At 37.3% G+C, this 18,143-nt stretch overlaps 1 protein-coding gene across 3 annotated transcripts in view; it reads right to left on the reverse strand.

Annotated features, from left to right (window-relative positions):
* Positions 1 to 1,992: 1,992 nt before the first annotated feature.
* LOC106094207 (uncharacterized) overlaps positions 1,993 to 18,143 on the reverse strand; it is a 201,285-nt gene continuing 185,134 nt past the window's right edge. For all 3 annotated transcript variants that reach the window (XM_059364956.1, XM_059364957.1, XM_059364958.1), the window contains one exon: positions 1,993 to 2,337. In XM_059364956.1, coding sequence (XP_059220939.1) covers positions 2,115 to 2,337 — 223 coding nt within the window. In that variant the 3' untranslated portion in view covers positions 1,993 to 2,114. The remainder of the gene's footprint in view (positions 2,338 to 18,143) is intronic.

Genomic DNA, 18,143 nt, shown 5'->3' on the forward strand with positions numbered 1-18,143 from the left:
AGGGCTACTGGTGGATGGGTTGGGACCGCCCAGAGCATGGCCCCGACTGAGCTAGTTGGAACCCCACCGTAGCGCCACAGTAGGCGGCTCGTAACAGAATATTTCACTGAAATTTTGTCTTTGGAGAAATAATCTTTTGACAAATAACAATTACATTTTATTAATAAATAAAAAAAGTTTGTTGTACTTGTAATGCGTAGTATTTGAACAAAAGGAGAAAAACGGAATAAGTTTTGTTTGGTCGAATCTTGCATATCTCACGCCAATTATGACATTCGTTATGTTCTTTAGACTAAAATATTTTTTATAAGTTGAAACTAAAAGCTCGTTCCAGCTTCTCAACATGTTAAATCTGAAAATCGGCTTATACTGGTTGGAAGTGATAGAAATCTTTGTGATGATAGAAATCTTTGTGGACAATTCACGCAAAATTGGATATGATTTGTGCTTTCTAGGGGCTGAAGAAGTCAAATAGGGAGGTCGGTTCGTATTAGCTTTTTGCAATCCCAACCGATTTGCATTAGATATGTGTACGATAGTAATTTTTTACAAACGATCACGAGACAAAAAATTTACTCACAAGTCATGAGAAAATCACGACAAACAAACAAACACACAATAAGCGTGTTGAGCTTTGTTTTCTACGCTTAAGGCCAAAACTGAATGAGTGCGTTGAGTTTTGTTTTTGATCGTTGTGTTGAAAAATGCAACTCTGCAAACAAATCCCACAAAAGCAGAGGGCAAAACTTAAAAAATTTTTAAATTTCACATATGGCGACACAGAATGATTGACGATTTCAGTCGTCAAAGTTGAAAATTCTTTAACTTTTGCGTGTTGTTTTTGTGTGATTTGTTTGCAAAGTTGTATTTTTCAACGCAACGCTCAAAAAGAAAGCACAACGCGCTCATTGTGTTTTAGCCTTTAGCGTTGAAAAAACGTTTTTTTCACTTTTTTCATTTCCAATTTTTTTGTTGTTGTTCATGTGAAAAAACGAACCGAGTACCAACCCTATGTCATGATTTTCTCGTGATTCGTGCATATCTCATGAGTCGGAAGTGTCTGGTGAGGCGTGAGTTTCCCGTGAGCAGGGTTGCTAGTATTTTTTCGTTCCTTGTCCCCAAATTTTGAATCCTGTGTACTAAAAAATCCCCAAATGTCAAGTTAATATCTCCAATCGTGATTTGCTCTTTATAGTACTGAAAAATACTATAAAAAAAGAAAAGGAAAAAAAATGTTGAATAGAAAATGTCTCCCCAAATCTCCATCAAATGGTCTTGCCAAAAATTTAGTCCCGATTTTCGAAAATTAGTCCATAATTTGGGGAGAACACTATTCGTGGGTCGAGTCGTGAGCATGATTTCACCATGCCCACGTACAAAAAAATTTGATTCAATGACTATAGCGTGGTTGGATTTGGATTTCTTTCACGAATCACGTGACTAACGGGTGATACGACAGCTGACGACGTGTGCACCTCGAATCGACATCAATAAGAAGTATTTATGCAAAATTTGGGGCTGCACGCTTTACTCTAAAAAACGTTAGTGTGATTTAAACAAACAGACGGACAGAGCTATGTACATTTAAAATATCATGGCGAACGAGAGTCTAATATTTTGTGCCAATTTTCGAAAAAATATATACTTTTTTTCTAAAGCAAGCTAAAAGTAACAGGTGATAACTGACAAAAGAACGAATGCAATTACAGAGTCACAAGCTGTGAAAAAATTTGTCAACGCCGACTATATGAAAAATCCGCAATTACTTTTTGGGCAACCCAATATTTATTCTGAGAGATTCTCTAGGTAGGGTTAAGACCCCTTCGTCTAATGTTTGCCTTTCATGACTTGATTTTGGTAAATTTTTTGAGTGTAGTTTAATTCGATATTTATTTATTAAACGACGATCGAAGAGCTACAATATCAATTCATATTTTTTTATTTTATACACTCAATTCGATCGACAAAGTTGAAACTATACACATATGAGCATTAATATTAGTAATCGTTTATTAATATGGTCTTACAGGTATATGTAAATGGATACACTATCGTAAAATAAGTTCTTTGGCACACAGTTTTTAGTGAGAAGAGCAATAGATTCCGCATGGAGATTAATTACATTTAATGTCAAGGGTTTTGCTGGTAGTTGCATGCTGTTGATTATAAATGCTGCCTTTGGCTGTTGATGCTTGAGGGCCTTTGCGTAATTCTGCATTGGGGCCGCATGCTTTGTAAGAATGTTCACAACGCAAAGATATGTTTGGGCCGACCGCAAGATTTTTTTGTCCCTTAAAGTATTCCGGATTTGCGCCGTTCCATGTAACATAGTCCGCCCTGGAAGTAAAAGAAAGCCACACAAATAATTTATATATTCATATGTAAAGAAGTTATAATGTATTTGTCAAATTTAGTAACTCAAAAAGTTGTACACATCATCCGATTCATATGGAACATTTAATATGAAACAAGTAAGAGCGTGCTAAGTTCGGCCGGGCCGAATCTTATGTACTCTATACCATTGATCGCATTTGTCGAGTTCTATGCGCGGTATCTCTTTTTAGACAAACATAGAATATTGAATAAGAACTGTTATGCTATTGGAGCTATATCAAGTTGTAGTCCGATCCGGACCATAAATGAATGCTGAACATTGTAGAAGTCATTGTGTAATATTTCAGTTCATTCGGATAAGAATTGCGCCTTGTAGGGGCTCAAGAAGCAAAATGGAAGTGCTACCAAAACACTACGTGCAAAATTTTAGTAAAATCGGAAAAGAATTGCGCTTCCTAGAGGCTGAAGAAGTCAAGACCCAAGATCGGTTTATATGACAGCTATATCAAAACATGGACCGATTTGGCCCATTTACAATACCAACCGACCTACACTAATAAAAAGTATTTGTGCAAAATTTAAAGCGGCTAGCTTTACTCCTTCGGAAGTTAGCGTGCTTTCGACATACAGACGGACGGACGGACATGGCTAGATCGACTTAAAATGACATGACGACAAAGAATATATATACTTTATGGGGTCTTAGACGCACATTTCGAGGTGTTACAAACAGAATGACGAAATTAGTATACCCCCCTCCTATGGTGGAGGGTATAAAAGGATGTTGGAATGAATATAAATTCCTTTATCTGAATCCTATATGACCTTCATTGGTTTATGAATTCGCTCGGAGAATTTAGCATCATTTAAGTTTGGATGGTAGATGTACTCCTTTCTTAAAAGACTTTATTTGAGCCCAATATTCTCAAGGGAATTTTGGGAGTGGGAAGGCCCCCAGGGTGGTGGTAGGTGGGTTCAGGGGGTGGTGTGGATCCCATAAACGTGGTCCCGAAAGTGGTGTCAATTTCATGTTCTACTCCTAATTACCTTTCATTTGAGCCCCATATTGCCATGTCGGTAATTACTTTTACTGCTATATTGTTGGTAATTACTTTCATATGCCATTTATTTAAACCCTATATTCCCATTGGCCCCAGCATTGGATATCAAATACGTTTTCTAATCTCAAATACCTTATTGCAAAAGTCAGCAACTATGTCCGGTTTGGGGGTGGACCCTAAAAACTATCAACATTGAGCTTCACTCTCTTTGAGCCTCAAATTGTCATGGTGAGCAAATACGTCCTATTTGGGGGTTGTTAATGGGGGTGGGACGTACCCTAGACAATCAGATTCATGCTCTTCTCCTTAAAACCTTTCATTTGAGCCCAGGCTTGCCAGGTCTTCAAAGCTCCAAGTCGGGAAACCCAAAACCGACGGTCGGGATTCTTCGAAAAAAATTAAATTTTAGTCAAATTTCAGTTTTGATTATAAAAAAAATATTAATACAAACAAACGAATTGAAGGGCGTTTCATTATTTTTTTGGCATTCTTGCTGTAAACTTAGTGTATGTAATGATGCAGCTTCCAAAGCAGCTTTAAAAATATTTTTCCGATAACAATTGGCATTTTTTTTGACGTCAGGCTCGATGAAATTGATTGGAAAGTAACCATTGGAGATCGAAATTGCCCATCCATTATTTGAGATGGATAATTGACGCCCGTTCGTAGACTTAAATCTTTGTACGTATGCCCCGTAAAGTATACACTATCATTTTTCTACTAAGAAAAGTCAATGTTCGAAAATTCATTACATTCGTGCAACTTGCATGTTTTTTTTATCAAGTCAAAACAATAGTCAAGGCAAAAGTTTTTTCTATTGATCAAAAGTGAATGGATTATGGAATTTAGTTTTTTTAGGACTTCTTTGTCTCTATAACATATAAACAATATTTGCACAAAAAAAAATATGGTAGTTTGAATGGGTAATACTTTATTTTATCCGCCCTGTATTCTTGCATACTGTTAGTTGAATAGTGACTCCCCTCCTCAGTTGCCAAAAATGTGTAGAATTCATTACAATTCATATTAATGTTCAATCTTATTATCAATTAAGTCTGTAGCAGATTCTATGTCTTTCCTTCGTATATACATTACACTCAACCAAATTTGTTACTTAAAACAGCAAAAATGTTTGCTAAAACAGCAGTTTTTGTCTGCTGAAAATGGGAAAGCAGACATTATTGCTGTTTCAGCAAAGATAGACTGCTGTATTAGCGAACATTTCTTACTGCTATTTAAACTAACAAAATTTGTTGCTTTGAATACACAAGTCTGCTGAAAAAAAATTGTATGCTACTTTTTATGGTTGCCTGTAACTTGTTTTGGTTACTTTACTTTACTTTACTTTAATTGGCTATGACAGAATATTTCTTCCACTAGACGGACGTAGAATAGCGTTACACGCGGTTTGCGTGTATCACCGTGTTTGCCTTCAAAAAACTTCTTTGCTGGAGATTCTTCATCCATTCTGACAACATGACCTAGCCAACGCAGCCGTTATATTTTGATGCATGTAACTATGCTATTGTCGTCATACAGCTCGTGGTTCATACGTCGCCTATATTCTTCTACTTTAGGCATTTTTAGAACATTTTTATTAATTTTGTTGGAAGAAATGATTTTAATTTGTTGAATATTACTGTAAAGAAACTACCTGATCGACCCATTCGAATACATTTCGAAATGTGGCTAAGCTAGCTTGGATTTTTGTTAATGCTCTACTAACGTGTACGTGACTGGCGTGACCTTTTGTATCTAAAAAAAAAAAATTATGGAAAGTATACGTTCAGTGGTGATTATAAACATCCACTGAGACACACTTTTCTTCTAATATCCCCTTCATAATTAAGCAGCAGTCATTTTCAGCAAACAGCAGACTTTTCAGCAGTAAGCCTGCTGCTCTGAAATTGCAGTACTACTGCTGTAACAGCAGAACTACTGCTACAATAGCAGCAAAATTAACTACTAATATTCAGCAGACAGTATTTGCTATTTTCAGTTAACTTTTTTTTTATGGATCTACTTAAAATACTGAACACTTATTCGCAATAGGCATTACTTATAGGTATAGAAAATATAAAAGGTCAAAGCGTGATCTACACCTTTCTCAAGAGTTGTTTGGTTGGATTGTAGAGCACCTTACCAATTTGACAAAAGTGTTGATGAAGATACATGGCGTATCAGAAATCGCGATTCACTATGCCAGTTAAAGTCTTTTTAAAACACTTACCGAACTCTTTATATTGTAAGTTCTTTGCTATGCTATTTTTTGAATAGAAAGCATTGAATTTAAATGATTTCATCATTTAGTCTTTTTTATACCCAGCACCGAAGGATGGGAGTGCATTAATTTTGTCATTCCGTTTGCAACATATCGAAATATCCATTTCCGACTCTATAAAGTATATATATTCTTGATCAGCGTAAAAATCTAAGACGATCTAGACATGTCCGTCCGTCTGTCAGTTGAAATCACACTAAGATCTTTAAACATAGAAATATAGAGGTGAAACTTTGCACAAATTCTTTTTTGTCCATTAGCAGGTTAAGTTCGAAGATGGGCTATATCGGACTATATCTTGATATAGCCCCCATATAGACCGATCCGACGATTTAGGGTCTTAGGCTCACAAAAGCCACATTTATTATTCGATAATGCTGAAATTTGGGACAGTGAGTGGAGTTAGACCCTTAAAAATCCTTCGTCCATTTGGCTCAGGTCGGTCCACATTTGGATAGAGCTGCCATATAGACCGATCCTCCCATTTAGGGTCTTAGGCCCATAAAAGCCACATTTATTATCCGATTTTGCTAAAATTTGGGACAGTGAGTTGTGTTAGGCCCATCGACTTCCTTCGTTAATTTGGCCCAGATCGGTTCAGATTTGGATATAGCTGCCATATAGACCGATCCGCCGATTTAGGGCCTTAGGCCCATAAAAGCCACATTTATTATCCGATTTTTCTGAAATTTGGGACAGTGAGTTGTGTTAGGCCCTTCGACATCTTTCTTCAATTTGGCCATGATCGGTACAGATTTGGATATAGCTGCCATACAGACCGATTTCCCGATTTAAGGTTTTGGGCCCATAAAAGCCACATCTATTATCCGATTTTTCTGAAGTTTGGGACAGTGCGTTGTGTTAGGCCCTTCGACATCTTTCTTCAATTTGGCCATGATCGGTTCAGATTTGGATATAGCTGCCATATAGACCGATTTCCCGATTTAGGGTTTTGGGCCCATAAAAGGCGCATTGACTGTCCGATGTCGCCGAAATTTGGGGCAGTGAGTTAGGTTAAGCCCCTTTGACATACTTCTGCACTATCACACAGATCGGTCCAGATTTGAATATAGCTGCCATATAGACCGATATCTCGGTTTAAGATTTCGGTGTCGCTTAAATTTGAGACAGTATGTTTAGTTAGGCTCTTCGACGTCCTTCTTCAATTTGGCCCAGATCGGTCCAGATTTGAATATAGTTGCCATATGGATTGATCTCTGGATTTAAGGTTTTGAGCCCATAAAAGGCGAATTTATTGTCCGATTTCGCCGAAATTTGGGACAGTGCTTTGTGTTAGGCTCTTCGGCATTTTTCTGCAACAACGGGACAACGAATATGACATAAAAAACGAGGTCCAAGTAATTGATAGTCGTCCCGATAAGCTCCCCAAATGGGAACTCAATCATAGCTTAATGAAACGCAAATGATAGGCATTTGAGAGCAGATTACGAATATGGCATCAAACTTTGTGTTCAAGAACCTAGGTGGTGTTTTACCTCCTAAAATCGCCTTCAATAGGTTATTTGACCTAATAAAACAATGGGGAATCAAGTGATAGATATTTTTGAGTTTAGTGCGTCATTCAAATTTGTGCTCAAGTGGCAGTGTGGCGCACAACCCCTTATATAGACGCTGAATACACCAATCATGAAAATATGAGTTTAAATTAAAGGTATAAGGTTGTGTACTGCGAATCTGATATCATTATTCTGCTCATATATCTATCGGACCACCTCACCCCAAAACAGTCGATCAATTTATAATTGACCTAACGGGACACCGTGCGATTTAATTAATGTGTAGGCCGCCATAGCGCCGAAATTATAACATTCAGCGTGGAAGCAGGAGTTGCAAACCTTAACGATAAGGTTGCAACCATCAACCCCAAAAGTTCCCCAAATAGAAATTTTACTCGATCATAGCTATATAAGAAAATGAAAGGCATTTGAGAGCAGATTACGAATATGACATTAAACTATGTGTCCATGAATCTAGGTGGTGCTTTACATCCTAAAAACGCCTCCAATAGGTTATTTGACCTATTAATTTGCGTCAATCAAATTTGTGCTCAAGTGGCAGTGTGGCGCACAACCCTCATATAGATGCCCTCCACCAAACGGCTGTAAATACTAATCATGACAATATAGGCTTAAATTAAAGGTATAAGGTTGTGACAAGACCAAACGACGTGCTCGGCCACACTTCTTTGTTCAAAAGTTTTACATGTTTTAATAGTAAGAACTATCGCCATTGCACCAAATATATAGACTGGCAAATTAGATCTTTACCACAGAAAATCGTGTAATATGGCAGTTGATTTGATTAAAAAAAGACTAAGTGATGACTATTTAATAGGTAGTCATATGGTACGTTGGTTAGCTATGAATGACTATTCATAGACAACCACCACATGATGATCCATTCTAAGAGAGTATAACTAACACTTAAATTAGCGCCATCTGGCTGTCTTCAATTGGATTTACTTGATCCAATTGGATTTAGTTTATCCAATTGAAAACAGCCAGTAAATGGCGCTGATTTGGAGAAGCCAACATGAACAGAAAGAGGGCAGAGTGGTAAAAAATAATCATTCAGCGTGTAGCTTTGTTATGACGATTTATCGGTCCTTTGAATAAAAAAATATAATAAAGGAATTTCATTGCGGTTGTTCGCGGTATTATTTTGTAACTTTTCCACCCAAATCGGTTTTTAAGGTAGTTCAATTGCCAATGTATGCCATAAAAAATAGATATAAATATAAAAAAATTTTAAAGAAAAAAATCTATAGAAAAAAATTTTGCAGAAAAATCTTATTAGTTAAGATGTCAAAATTTTAGAGTAAGAATAAGAAACAAATTTTCCCGTGGTGAAAATGAAGGTACGGCGATGCGGGCCGGGCTCAGCTATCTATATATATATATATATATATATATATATATATAAATGAATTTTTGTTTGTTTGTCGATTTCTTTGTTTTCGTGTTCCATATAGGCTCAAAAAACGGCTGAACCGATTTTCTTGAAATTTTCACAGATGGTGCAATGTGGTGAAAAAAGGGTACTTCATTTTTTGAAGTACTCTAATTTTCAAAAACGCCAGATATCGGAGATATCGATATAAGCTAAATATGGTTTGCACACTAACAGTAACCCAAAAATAAAAAAAATGGTATCAGAATCTAGGATGGCCGCCAACCCCCAAAACCCGCCAAAATGATTTATAGACCAATCAAAAAGTACTACCCAAAAATAAAAGTGGACCGATCGGGACAATATGGGACTCAAGTGAAAGGTATTCAGGAGTAAAGAACGAATTTCATATTAAAAATTGGTTCCAAGTAACTGGGGGTCCGCCCCTACCCTAAAAAAATAGGTTTTTTGGACGATCATGACAATATGGGACTCAAATGAAAGGTATTCGGGAGTAGATTGCGAATAGGGTCAGGAAGGAGAAATAGGCTTTATAATTTGTTGATTTGGGAAGGGGGCGGATACTCCCCCGTTACCCAAAATGGACCGATCGGGACAATATGGGTATCAAATGAAAGCTATCGGAAAATAGAATACGAATATAGTATTAAAATTTGGGTCTAAGTACCCATCGGGCCGCCCCAACCCCAAAAACTCCCCAAAACAGACATATGAAAGATATTCGGCTGTAGATTACGAATCTGACTTACAAAATCAGATCGAAGTATAGGAAGTCACCCTACCTCCCAATTCCGTAGAATCAAAAATGGCTATATCGATTTTCTTAAAATTTTAACAGATTGTGTAAGTTTGTCTATATATTTATATAATTTTTAAATATCTCCCTTACCCCAAAACCAAAAGTGGACTGTTGGGCACAATATGGGTATCAAATGAAAGATATTGGAGACTAGAAAACGAATATTGTATTAAAATTTTGAGCCAAGTCCCCAGCGGGCCTCCCCAACCCAAAAACTCCTCTAAACAGATATATTAGACGTTCATGTCAATATGGGCCTCAAATGAAAAGTATTCGACAGTAGATTACAAATATGGTATAAAAAATTAGGTCCAAGTAATGGGAGGTCGCCCAACCCCCAAGTATCCCCAAATGGGCATATTAGCCGACCATGTATTTATGTTACGAAAATGACATTAAAATTCAACTCTAGGTGGCGTTTTTTTTTTTGATTGTCCCATTATGACAATGTGAGACTCAAATGAAAGGTATTTGAGAGTAGAAAACGAATTTGATATCCAATTTTGGAGCCAAGTGTTTGGGGGTACGCCCATAAGCGTCCTCTAAACTGAACTTCATTTCCGATTATGGCAATATGGAGCTCAAATCAACGGTATTTGGGAGTAAAGAACGAATTTGATATCTATTTTCAGGGCAAGCGACGGTCGCCGCCCCAGCCCCAAAACACCCTCCAAACATTTCATTGTTATTGACCATGGTAATATGGGGCTCACATTAAATGGATTTGGGAGTGCAGCACGAATTTGATATCCATATTTGAGTCGAGTGCCATCCCTCCCCTAAAAAGCACTTCTCATTACCCTAATTTTCAAAACCACCAGATTTCGGAGATTGGTAATGCGATTCGTTCGAAATTGTTTCTGCACTCTCACAGTCAAAACAAAACATGGTTCCTATTGTTGGGGTTTCGTGCCGACCAAAACCCGCCAAATAGGTATATAGACCAGTCACGACAATAAAGAGCTCAAACGAAAGGTGAATTTGATATCCAATTGAAGAGCCATATGTTTGGGGAACTGCCCTACCCGAAAACACCGTATTATATAAAAGCTTTTTGATGTTGATTTTCGGGAAATCGATATTCATTTTCGGGACAAAGTCCCTGGGGTCCATCCCACCCTCAAACAGAATTTATTTACCGGTCATGCCATTATGGGGCTCATATAAAATGTATTTGAAAGTAGATCCAAATCGTATATTAACATTAAGGGTCAAGTGTCTCTCTAAACCGGAAATATTTACCAATACAATAATATAGGCCTCAATGAAAGCTTTCCAATTCAAGTTTAAACTCAATGATAAGGGACTTTTTTATAGCTGATTCCGAATGACGTGCCGCAGTGCGACATCTCTTTGGGGAGAATTTTTTAAATGACCATGCATGGCAAATGTCGCCAGCATTAAGATGCTTTAAATTTTGTCCAATGTTATCGCCAGGATTTGACGCAGACGTTCAACGTTATAGGCGGACATAGGCTACAGTGGCACGAATTCGATATACACATTCATGGCGAAGTGCCCCAACCCTAAAAAGATATTAGAGAGTTAAAGAAGGCACAGCGGAGCGGGCCCAGCTTTTGTATACCCTCCTCCATAGGATGGGGGTATACTAATTTCGTCATTCTGTTTGTAACTCCTCGAAATATTCCTTCGAGACCCCACAAAGTATATATATTCTTTAACGTTAATCATTTTAAGTCGATCTAGCTATGACTGTCGAAAGCACGCTAACGAAGGTGTAAAGCTAGCCGCTTGAAATTTTGCAAGAACACTTCTTTTTAGTGTAGGTCAGTTGAGATTGTAAATGGGCCACATCGGTCAATGTTTTCATATAGCTGCCATATAAACCGATCTGGGATCTTTACTTCTTGAGTCAGTAGAGGGTGCAATTCTTATCCGATTTGGTGGAAATTTTGCACGTATTGTTTTGTTATGACCTTAAACAACTATGCTAAGTATGATTCAAATCGTTTCATAACCTGATATAGCTGCCATATAAACAGATCTTTAATCTTGACTTCTTGAGCCACTATAGAGCGCAATTATTATCAGATTTGACTGAAATTCTGCAAGAAGTGTTTTGTTATGACTTCCAACTACTGCGCCAAATATGGTTTTAATAGGCCCATAACCTGATATAGCTGCCATATAAACTGATCTGGGATCTTGACTTCTTGAGCCTCTAGAGGTCGCAATTATTATCTGATTTGGCTGAAATTTTATACAACTAATTCGCTCATGACCTTCAACATACGTGTCATTATGGTCTGAATCGGTCTATAGTCTGTTACAGCTCCCATATAAACCGATCTCCCTATTTTACTTGTTGACGATAAATTGATATTATAGCTCCAATATTATAGCAATTCTTTCCTTTTATCATACGTTTCCCTAAAAAGAGATATCGGGAAAAAACTCGACAAATGCAATCCATGGTGGAGGGCTACAAACTTTGTTCCAACTCTATTCATACAAATGTTTTTGTGCTCTGTAAGGCACGGTTGGGATTATAAATGGGTCATATCGGTCCATGTTTTGATATAGCTGCCATATAAACCGATCTTGGGTCTTGACTTCTTGAGCCTCTGAGCAATTCTTATCCGATTAGAATGAAATTTTGCACGACGTGTTTCGCTATAACTTTCAACAACTGTGCCAAGTAGGGTTAAACCCGATTTGCCTGAAATTTTGTACGACGGATCCTCTCATGACTATCAACATACGTGTATAATATGGTCTGAATCGGTCTATAGTCTGATACAGCTCCCATATAAATCGATCTCTCTATTTACTTCTTGAGCCCCCAAAGCGCGCAATTCTTATTCTTTTATCCTTTTTTTGCCTGAGAAGAGATGCCGGGAAAAGAACTCGACAAATGCGATCCATGGTGGAGGGTATATAAGATTCGGCCCGGCCGAACATAGCACGGTTTTACTTGTTCTCTTTAGAAGCGGTTTCAGCCAGCAACTTTAGGTTTGAAGGCAGCATCTCCGAATATTGTGTCATATATAGGGAAGACAGTCAGTAATTAGACTTATTAATTTTAAGGCTGTATACTACCGGAAGAACCCTGTACACTTGAGTAGTTTAAATCCCGGAATTTTTAGTCCAAGAACTAGGTCCTAGATTTGTGTTTCCACTGGAGATAGATGCAGATCATCTACTGCCTAGTGAATAAATATAAATAACTACCTATTACTAGGTGCAGAATATTCTTGCGGAGAGAAAAAACAAAACGTCTGCTCCACGTAATGGTTTAAACAGTTTAATGTTACGTTATATCTCCCAACGGGAAGTGAGTCGTAATGAGTGTTATGTTCATTCTCATGGTCATTAGCCATGTGAATGAACTTTAAAAGAAATTTAAGGATTTAATTGTTTGCTGAAAAAAAATGCCAGTTAACAGATGAATTTGATCACAGACAACACGCCATCGGCATACATTTCCAGCATGGCTAATGCTATCATCAGTACCGTAATAGTGCTCTCTAACCTCCCGTCTGTCGGGCCAACAGTTGGTAGAATGATAATTTGCAGCGTCATACTCAAATCAAAAAGTGGAAAGGGCATATTGGATTTTAAGTTTAGCTACCACAAGCTAATTCCGGCAGCCGTTGGATCAATATCCCTTCATGTATGCCCTGAAAAATTAATCTGCCGATATTAAATTAAAAATTCTAAACTTTTGAATAAATTCATCCAAAATTTTTTAACTTATAAGCAACAATTGAGGAATTGCAATATATTAATAAAAAAAATTGCCAATTTTAGGTGTAGCAGTTTTTTTGTCTGCTGTTATTTAAATTCGATCAAAAATTAGGAAACTGTAAACAATTTGAAAAAATTCTTCGTTATATGCTTGTTAAATTAAAAGATGAAATGGCATATAAAATTTTTGAGCTTTTTTAACTTTTTAAAATTTGAAAACAGCAGATTTTTACTGTTTTTACTAACAAATTTCTCTGAGTGTGTCACTATCGCTTCTATTTCTCTCTGAATGATTTCATTGTTTTATTTTATTAAATGAATTTTTCTACTCGTGCCATAGAAGTATGCAATGAGTACACTCAACAAAACATTTTATTCAAAACTTTAAAAATGGAAAAGCAGATATTACTGTTGTTTCAGCAAACAAAGTGCTGCTGTTTCAGCAAACATTTCGTACTCCTATTTCAGCTTACAAAATCTGATGTTTTAAATACAAAAATCTGCTTAAATATTGAAAACAAACTTTTGAAATTTATTTTTTTTTTGCTTTTTATCTTATGCTGTTTTTTACGTTTGCCTATTACGGCCTGTCATGTGTTTTGATTACTTTGGGCAATTTTTCCAAAGGGAGTCAAACTAATGAACATGACAAATTATGTTGGAAGAGAAGATTTTAATTTGGGGAATATTACTGAAAGGAAATTACCTGATCAACAGATCCTTGTATCAGGTCTGCAGAAGCGAGCATTTTTCTCGACTCGGGCTCCAGGAATATAGCTTGACTCTGACTCCGAGCACTTAATTTTTTTCAATTTTTTCACTAAATTAAAAAAAAAAATTGTTACAAAAAAATCATTTTATTTTCTAAGCCAATATGCTTTTAAAACATAATTTTCTTAACATCCCTGGAGATTGCCTGTCGCAGCAGCAGCATGCATACAGTAAAGGCAAATCCATTGAAACGGCCTTATAGAGGGATCTCTTGCTGTCAAGGAATATACAATCGTAGCATTTCTTGACATTGAAGTTGCTTTCAATAATGTAAAACCGATGTCAATCATGAAGGAGTTGGAGTTTCTGGTCATCAACTCTACCGTAAGAAAGTTTATTAATAACTTAATTACTAAAAGATGGGGGGATCTGTGGATCTAAAAAGATGGGTCAGCAGAAGAAAACCTCAAGGAGGTGTACTGTCTCCTCTACTTTGTTATATATCCATTAACAATATATTATTGTCTCAGGAAGAAAAGGGCGTAAAAGTGGTGGGATATGCTAATGACGTGGCAATTGCGGTTAGGGGAAAGTTTCTCAGTACTCTAAGAGAAGCTCTGCGTGCAACATAGCTTGCCTACAGTCAAAGCGCAATATACCTGGGTGCTTTGCTTCAAATTCAACATTTTGGAAAGGGCAAGAAAGGCAACTCTAGCCTTATACACCTGCAAGAGAGCAATTGGCAAAAGTTGGGGTTTTAGACCACGTTGGGTATATACTGCAGTTGTCAGACCTATAATGCTATATGGTGATGTGGTCTGGTGGACCGCACTTCAAAAGTCCACCTACTGCTCAATACTTAACCGAATCCAAAGGATGGCTTGTTTGTGCATACATTAATGCTGCATCTTATGCCTCTGGACATTGTGGCTAGACAAATTGCAGCGACCACTGCCGTGAGGCTAAGGGAGCTTTCTCTTTGGTCATGTGGCGGCTTCGGACACTGTGTTATCCTTACAACTGAATCGCTCTTTGATAAAATGTACTGTACCATTATTCCTGATAGAACCGATTGGAACCACGATATCTCTGGTAACAGAAGTTACACATACTTCTATACGCATGGTTCCAAACTAATCGACCTGGTGGGCTTTGGGGTGTACTCTAAAGATCTAGAACTGGTCATATCGAAAATATTTTCCGACCACAGCAGTGAGTATCAAGCGGAGATCCTTGCAATTAAGGAAATGGTGGAGTGACTAAGATATACTGTCATAACGATGATTGGCATAAATATCTTCTCAGACAGCCAGGCAGCCATTAAATCCCTGAAGAACGTATGAACAAAAAAAAAAAAACAGCCCTCGACTGTCGCTGATCTCTCAACAAAATGGCGGAACAGTTCAAAATTCACCTGTTCTTGGTGCCGGAAGACTAGGAACTACCCTACACATTCCAGGGATACTGGAATCTGTGGGTATGCCTACAGCGACATGTAACCTAAGTTTTCAGGACCAGGCCCAAAGGACAACGAATGATAGATGGTCACCAAGAGGGGGCTGTGAGCATTCCAAAACTATGTGGCCTGATCTGGACTTGAAGAGGTCTACCGCTTTGCTGTCATTGGCTACAACAGATGTCTCAGTCATTATGTCCGTCATGACAGGTCATTGTCTAATCGGAAAACATGCTGACAGACTGAAGGTTACCAGCACCGACTTTTGCAGAAGCTGTGAGGACATCGAAGAAGAAGAGACTATAGATCACCTTCTGTGTGTGTCCCGCACTAGCACTCAGAAGGAGTTCCACTTTAGGTTCTCATTTCTTTGAGAACCTGTCTGATTTAGCGGATGTGAACATTCACAAGTTATTGGGCTTTTTAAAGCGATCTGGATGGTTCAACGGTAGGAACTAGAAGGCACCTTCCTTCTTCTGTTCCTGTGGTATCACAATGAACGAAAACGTCTAAATGAATCTGATGGCAGACTATCACTTAAATCTAACCCAACCTATGACCACTTAGCGAAGAAAAATGGATTTTAATGACTTTGACATAAAACCGCATCTGCTTTCAAAAGTAGTATGCTTATCGTCATTAGCTTATTTTTTAATATAGCAACCATCTAATGCAACAAGGCTCTAAAAAGAGTATCACAAATCTCACTCCTAAGAATTTTGGAAAATTTTTTTCATTAATTTCTTGAGCTTTATAAAATTGCCAAACTTCGAAAAGCCAGTTTTTGCCCCAAACAGGGCTTTATACTCGTATGACAGGAAATTTTTTATATCTTTCACCGAACGATGGGGGGTATATTAATTTTTTCATTCAGTTTGCAACACATCGAAATATCCATTTCCGACCCTATAAAGTATATATATATTCTTCATCAGAGTAAAAATCTAAGACGATCTAGCCATGTCAGTCCGTCTGAAACTTTGCAAAGATTTTTTTGTCCATAAGCAGGTTAAGTTCGAAGATGGGCTATATTGGACTATATCTTAATATAGCCCCCAAATAGACCGATCCGCTGATTTAGAGTCTTAGGCACATAAAAGCCACATTTATTATCCGATTTTGCTGAAATTTGGGCCTCACTGTGTTAGGCCCTTCGATATCCTTCTTTAATTTGGCCCAGATCGGTCTAGATTTCGATATAGCTGCCATTAGACCGATCTCACGATTTAAGGTTTTGGGCCCATAAAAGGCGCATTTATTGTCCGATTTCGATTTGGGACAGTGAGTTGTGTTAGGCCCTTCGACATCCCTCTTGAATTTGGCCCAAACCGTTTCAGAGTTGAATATAAATAGCTACTATATATACCGATCTCTCGATTTAAGGTTTGGGTCCATAAAAGGAGCATTTATTGTCCGATTTAGCCGAAAATTGGGACAGTGAGTTAAGTTAAGCCCCTCGACTGATTTATGCAATTTGATCTTGATCGATTAAGATTTGCATATAGCTGCCATATAGACCGATTTCTCGATTTAAGGTTTAGGGCTCATAAAATGCACATTTTTTGTCCGATGCCGACGAAATTTGGGACAGTGAGTTGTGTTAGGCTCTTCGACATTTTTCTACAACTTGGCCCAAATCGCTACAGATTTGGATATAGCTGCCATAGAGACCGATCACTCGATTTAAGGTTTTGGGCCCATAAAAGTTGCATTTATTGTCCGATTTTGCCGAAATTTGGTACAGTGAGTTGTGTTAGGCTCTTCGACATTTTTCTCCAACTTGGCCCAAATCACTACAGATTTGGATATAGCTGCCATAGAGACCGATATCTCGATTTAAAGTCTTGGCCCCATAAAAGGCGCATTTTAATCCGATTTCACTGAAATTTGACACAGTGACTTATGTTTATCGCTTTTCAACATTCCGCGTCGTATATGGTTCAGATCGGTTTATTTTTAGATATAGCTACTAAAAAGATCACTATTTTTTATACACAATTGAACAATGACTTGTTATTATTATTTAGTATTTCGTCCAAATCGGAACATATTTCGATATAGCTGCTATGGGGCATAAGGTATGCATTTTCACGGGATTTTGACGAAAGGTGGTTTACATATATACCCCAGGTGGTGGGTGGTGGCCTTTTTACTTGTTATATATAAGATATAAGGTTATGCACAGATTTGGACCGTACTAGGCATATTTATTGGAAGTCTTGACAGAACACGATGTGTAAAATTTTAGCTAAATCGGACAAAAATTGCTGCTTCCAGGGGCTCAAGAAGTCTATTCGGGAGATAGGTTTATATGGGAGCTATGTCAGGTTATAGACCGATTCGAACAGTACTTGGCGCAGTTGTTGAGAGTCATAAGTAGTAGTAGTAGTAGTAGTAGTATTCTTTATTAATTTCATTAATGTTTTCATATAAATATAGCAATATAAACATAGCATTCTAAAAGAATAAATTGAGTATATATTTTCTTGACAGTGACCTTCGGTCGTCTGTCCATTATTAAAATATAGTGTATATACTAGAGATTTACGAGTTTGTTTTTCCTTTCTTTTATATATTAAATTCAGACAATAACTGGTTTCTATATAACATACAAGTTTTTAGATAACTGGCTAAACTTTTCCAGTGTATAACATTTCCATTGAGAATATTTATTAAATCAGATTCATTAATTATGGGCATTTGGAAGAACATTAATCGGAATTCTTTGAGAGCTGGGCATCGACCCAGGAAATGTTGAATGTTTTCTATTTCAACTGTATTACACATTGAACATATTGGATTTGAATTTGTTTGGAACCTGTTGGAATTTAATGAAAACATCCCACTTCGAGCTTTTAATAT

Source organism: Stomoxys calcitrans, chromosome 3 (genome assembly GCF_963082655.1).
Source record: "Stomoxys calcitrans chromosome 3, idStoCalc2.1, whole genome shotgun sequence".
Classification (NCBI taxonomy): Eukaryota; Metazoa; Arthropoda; class Insecta; order Diptera; family Muscidae; genus Stomoxys; species Stomoxys calcitrans.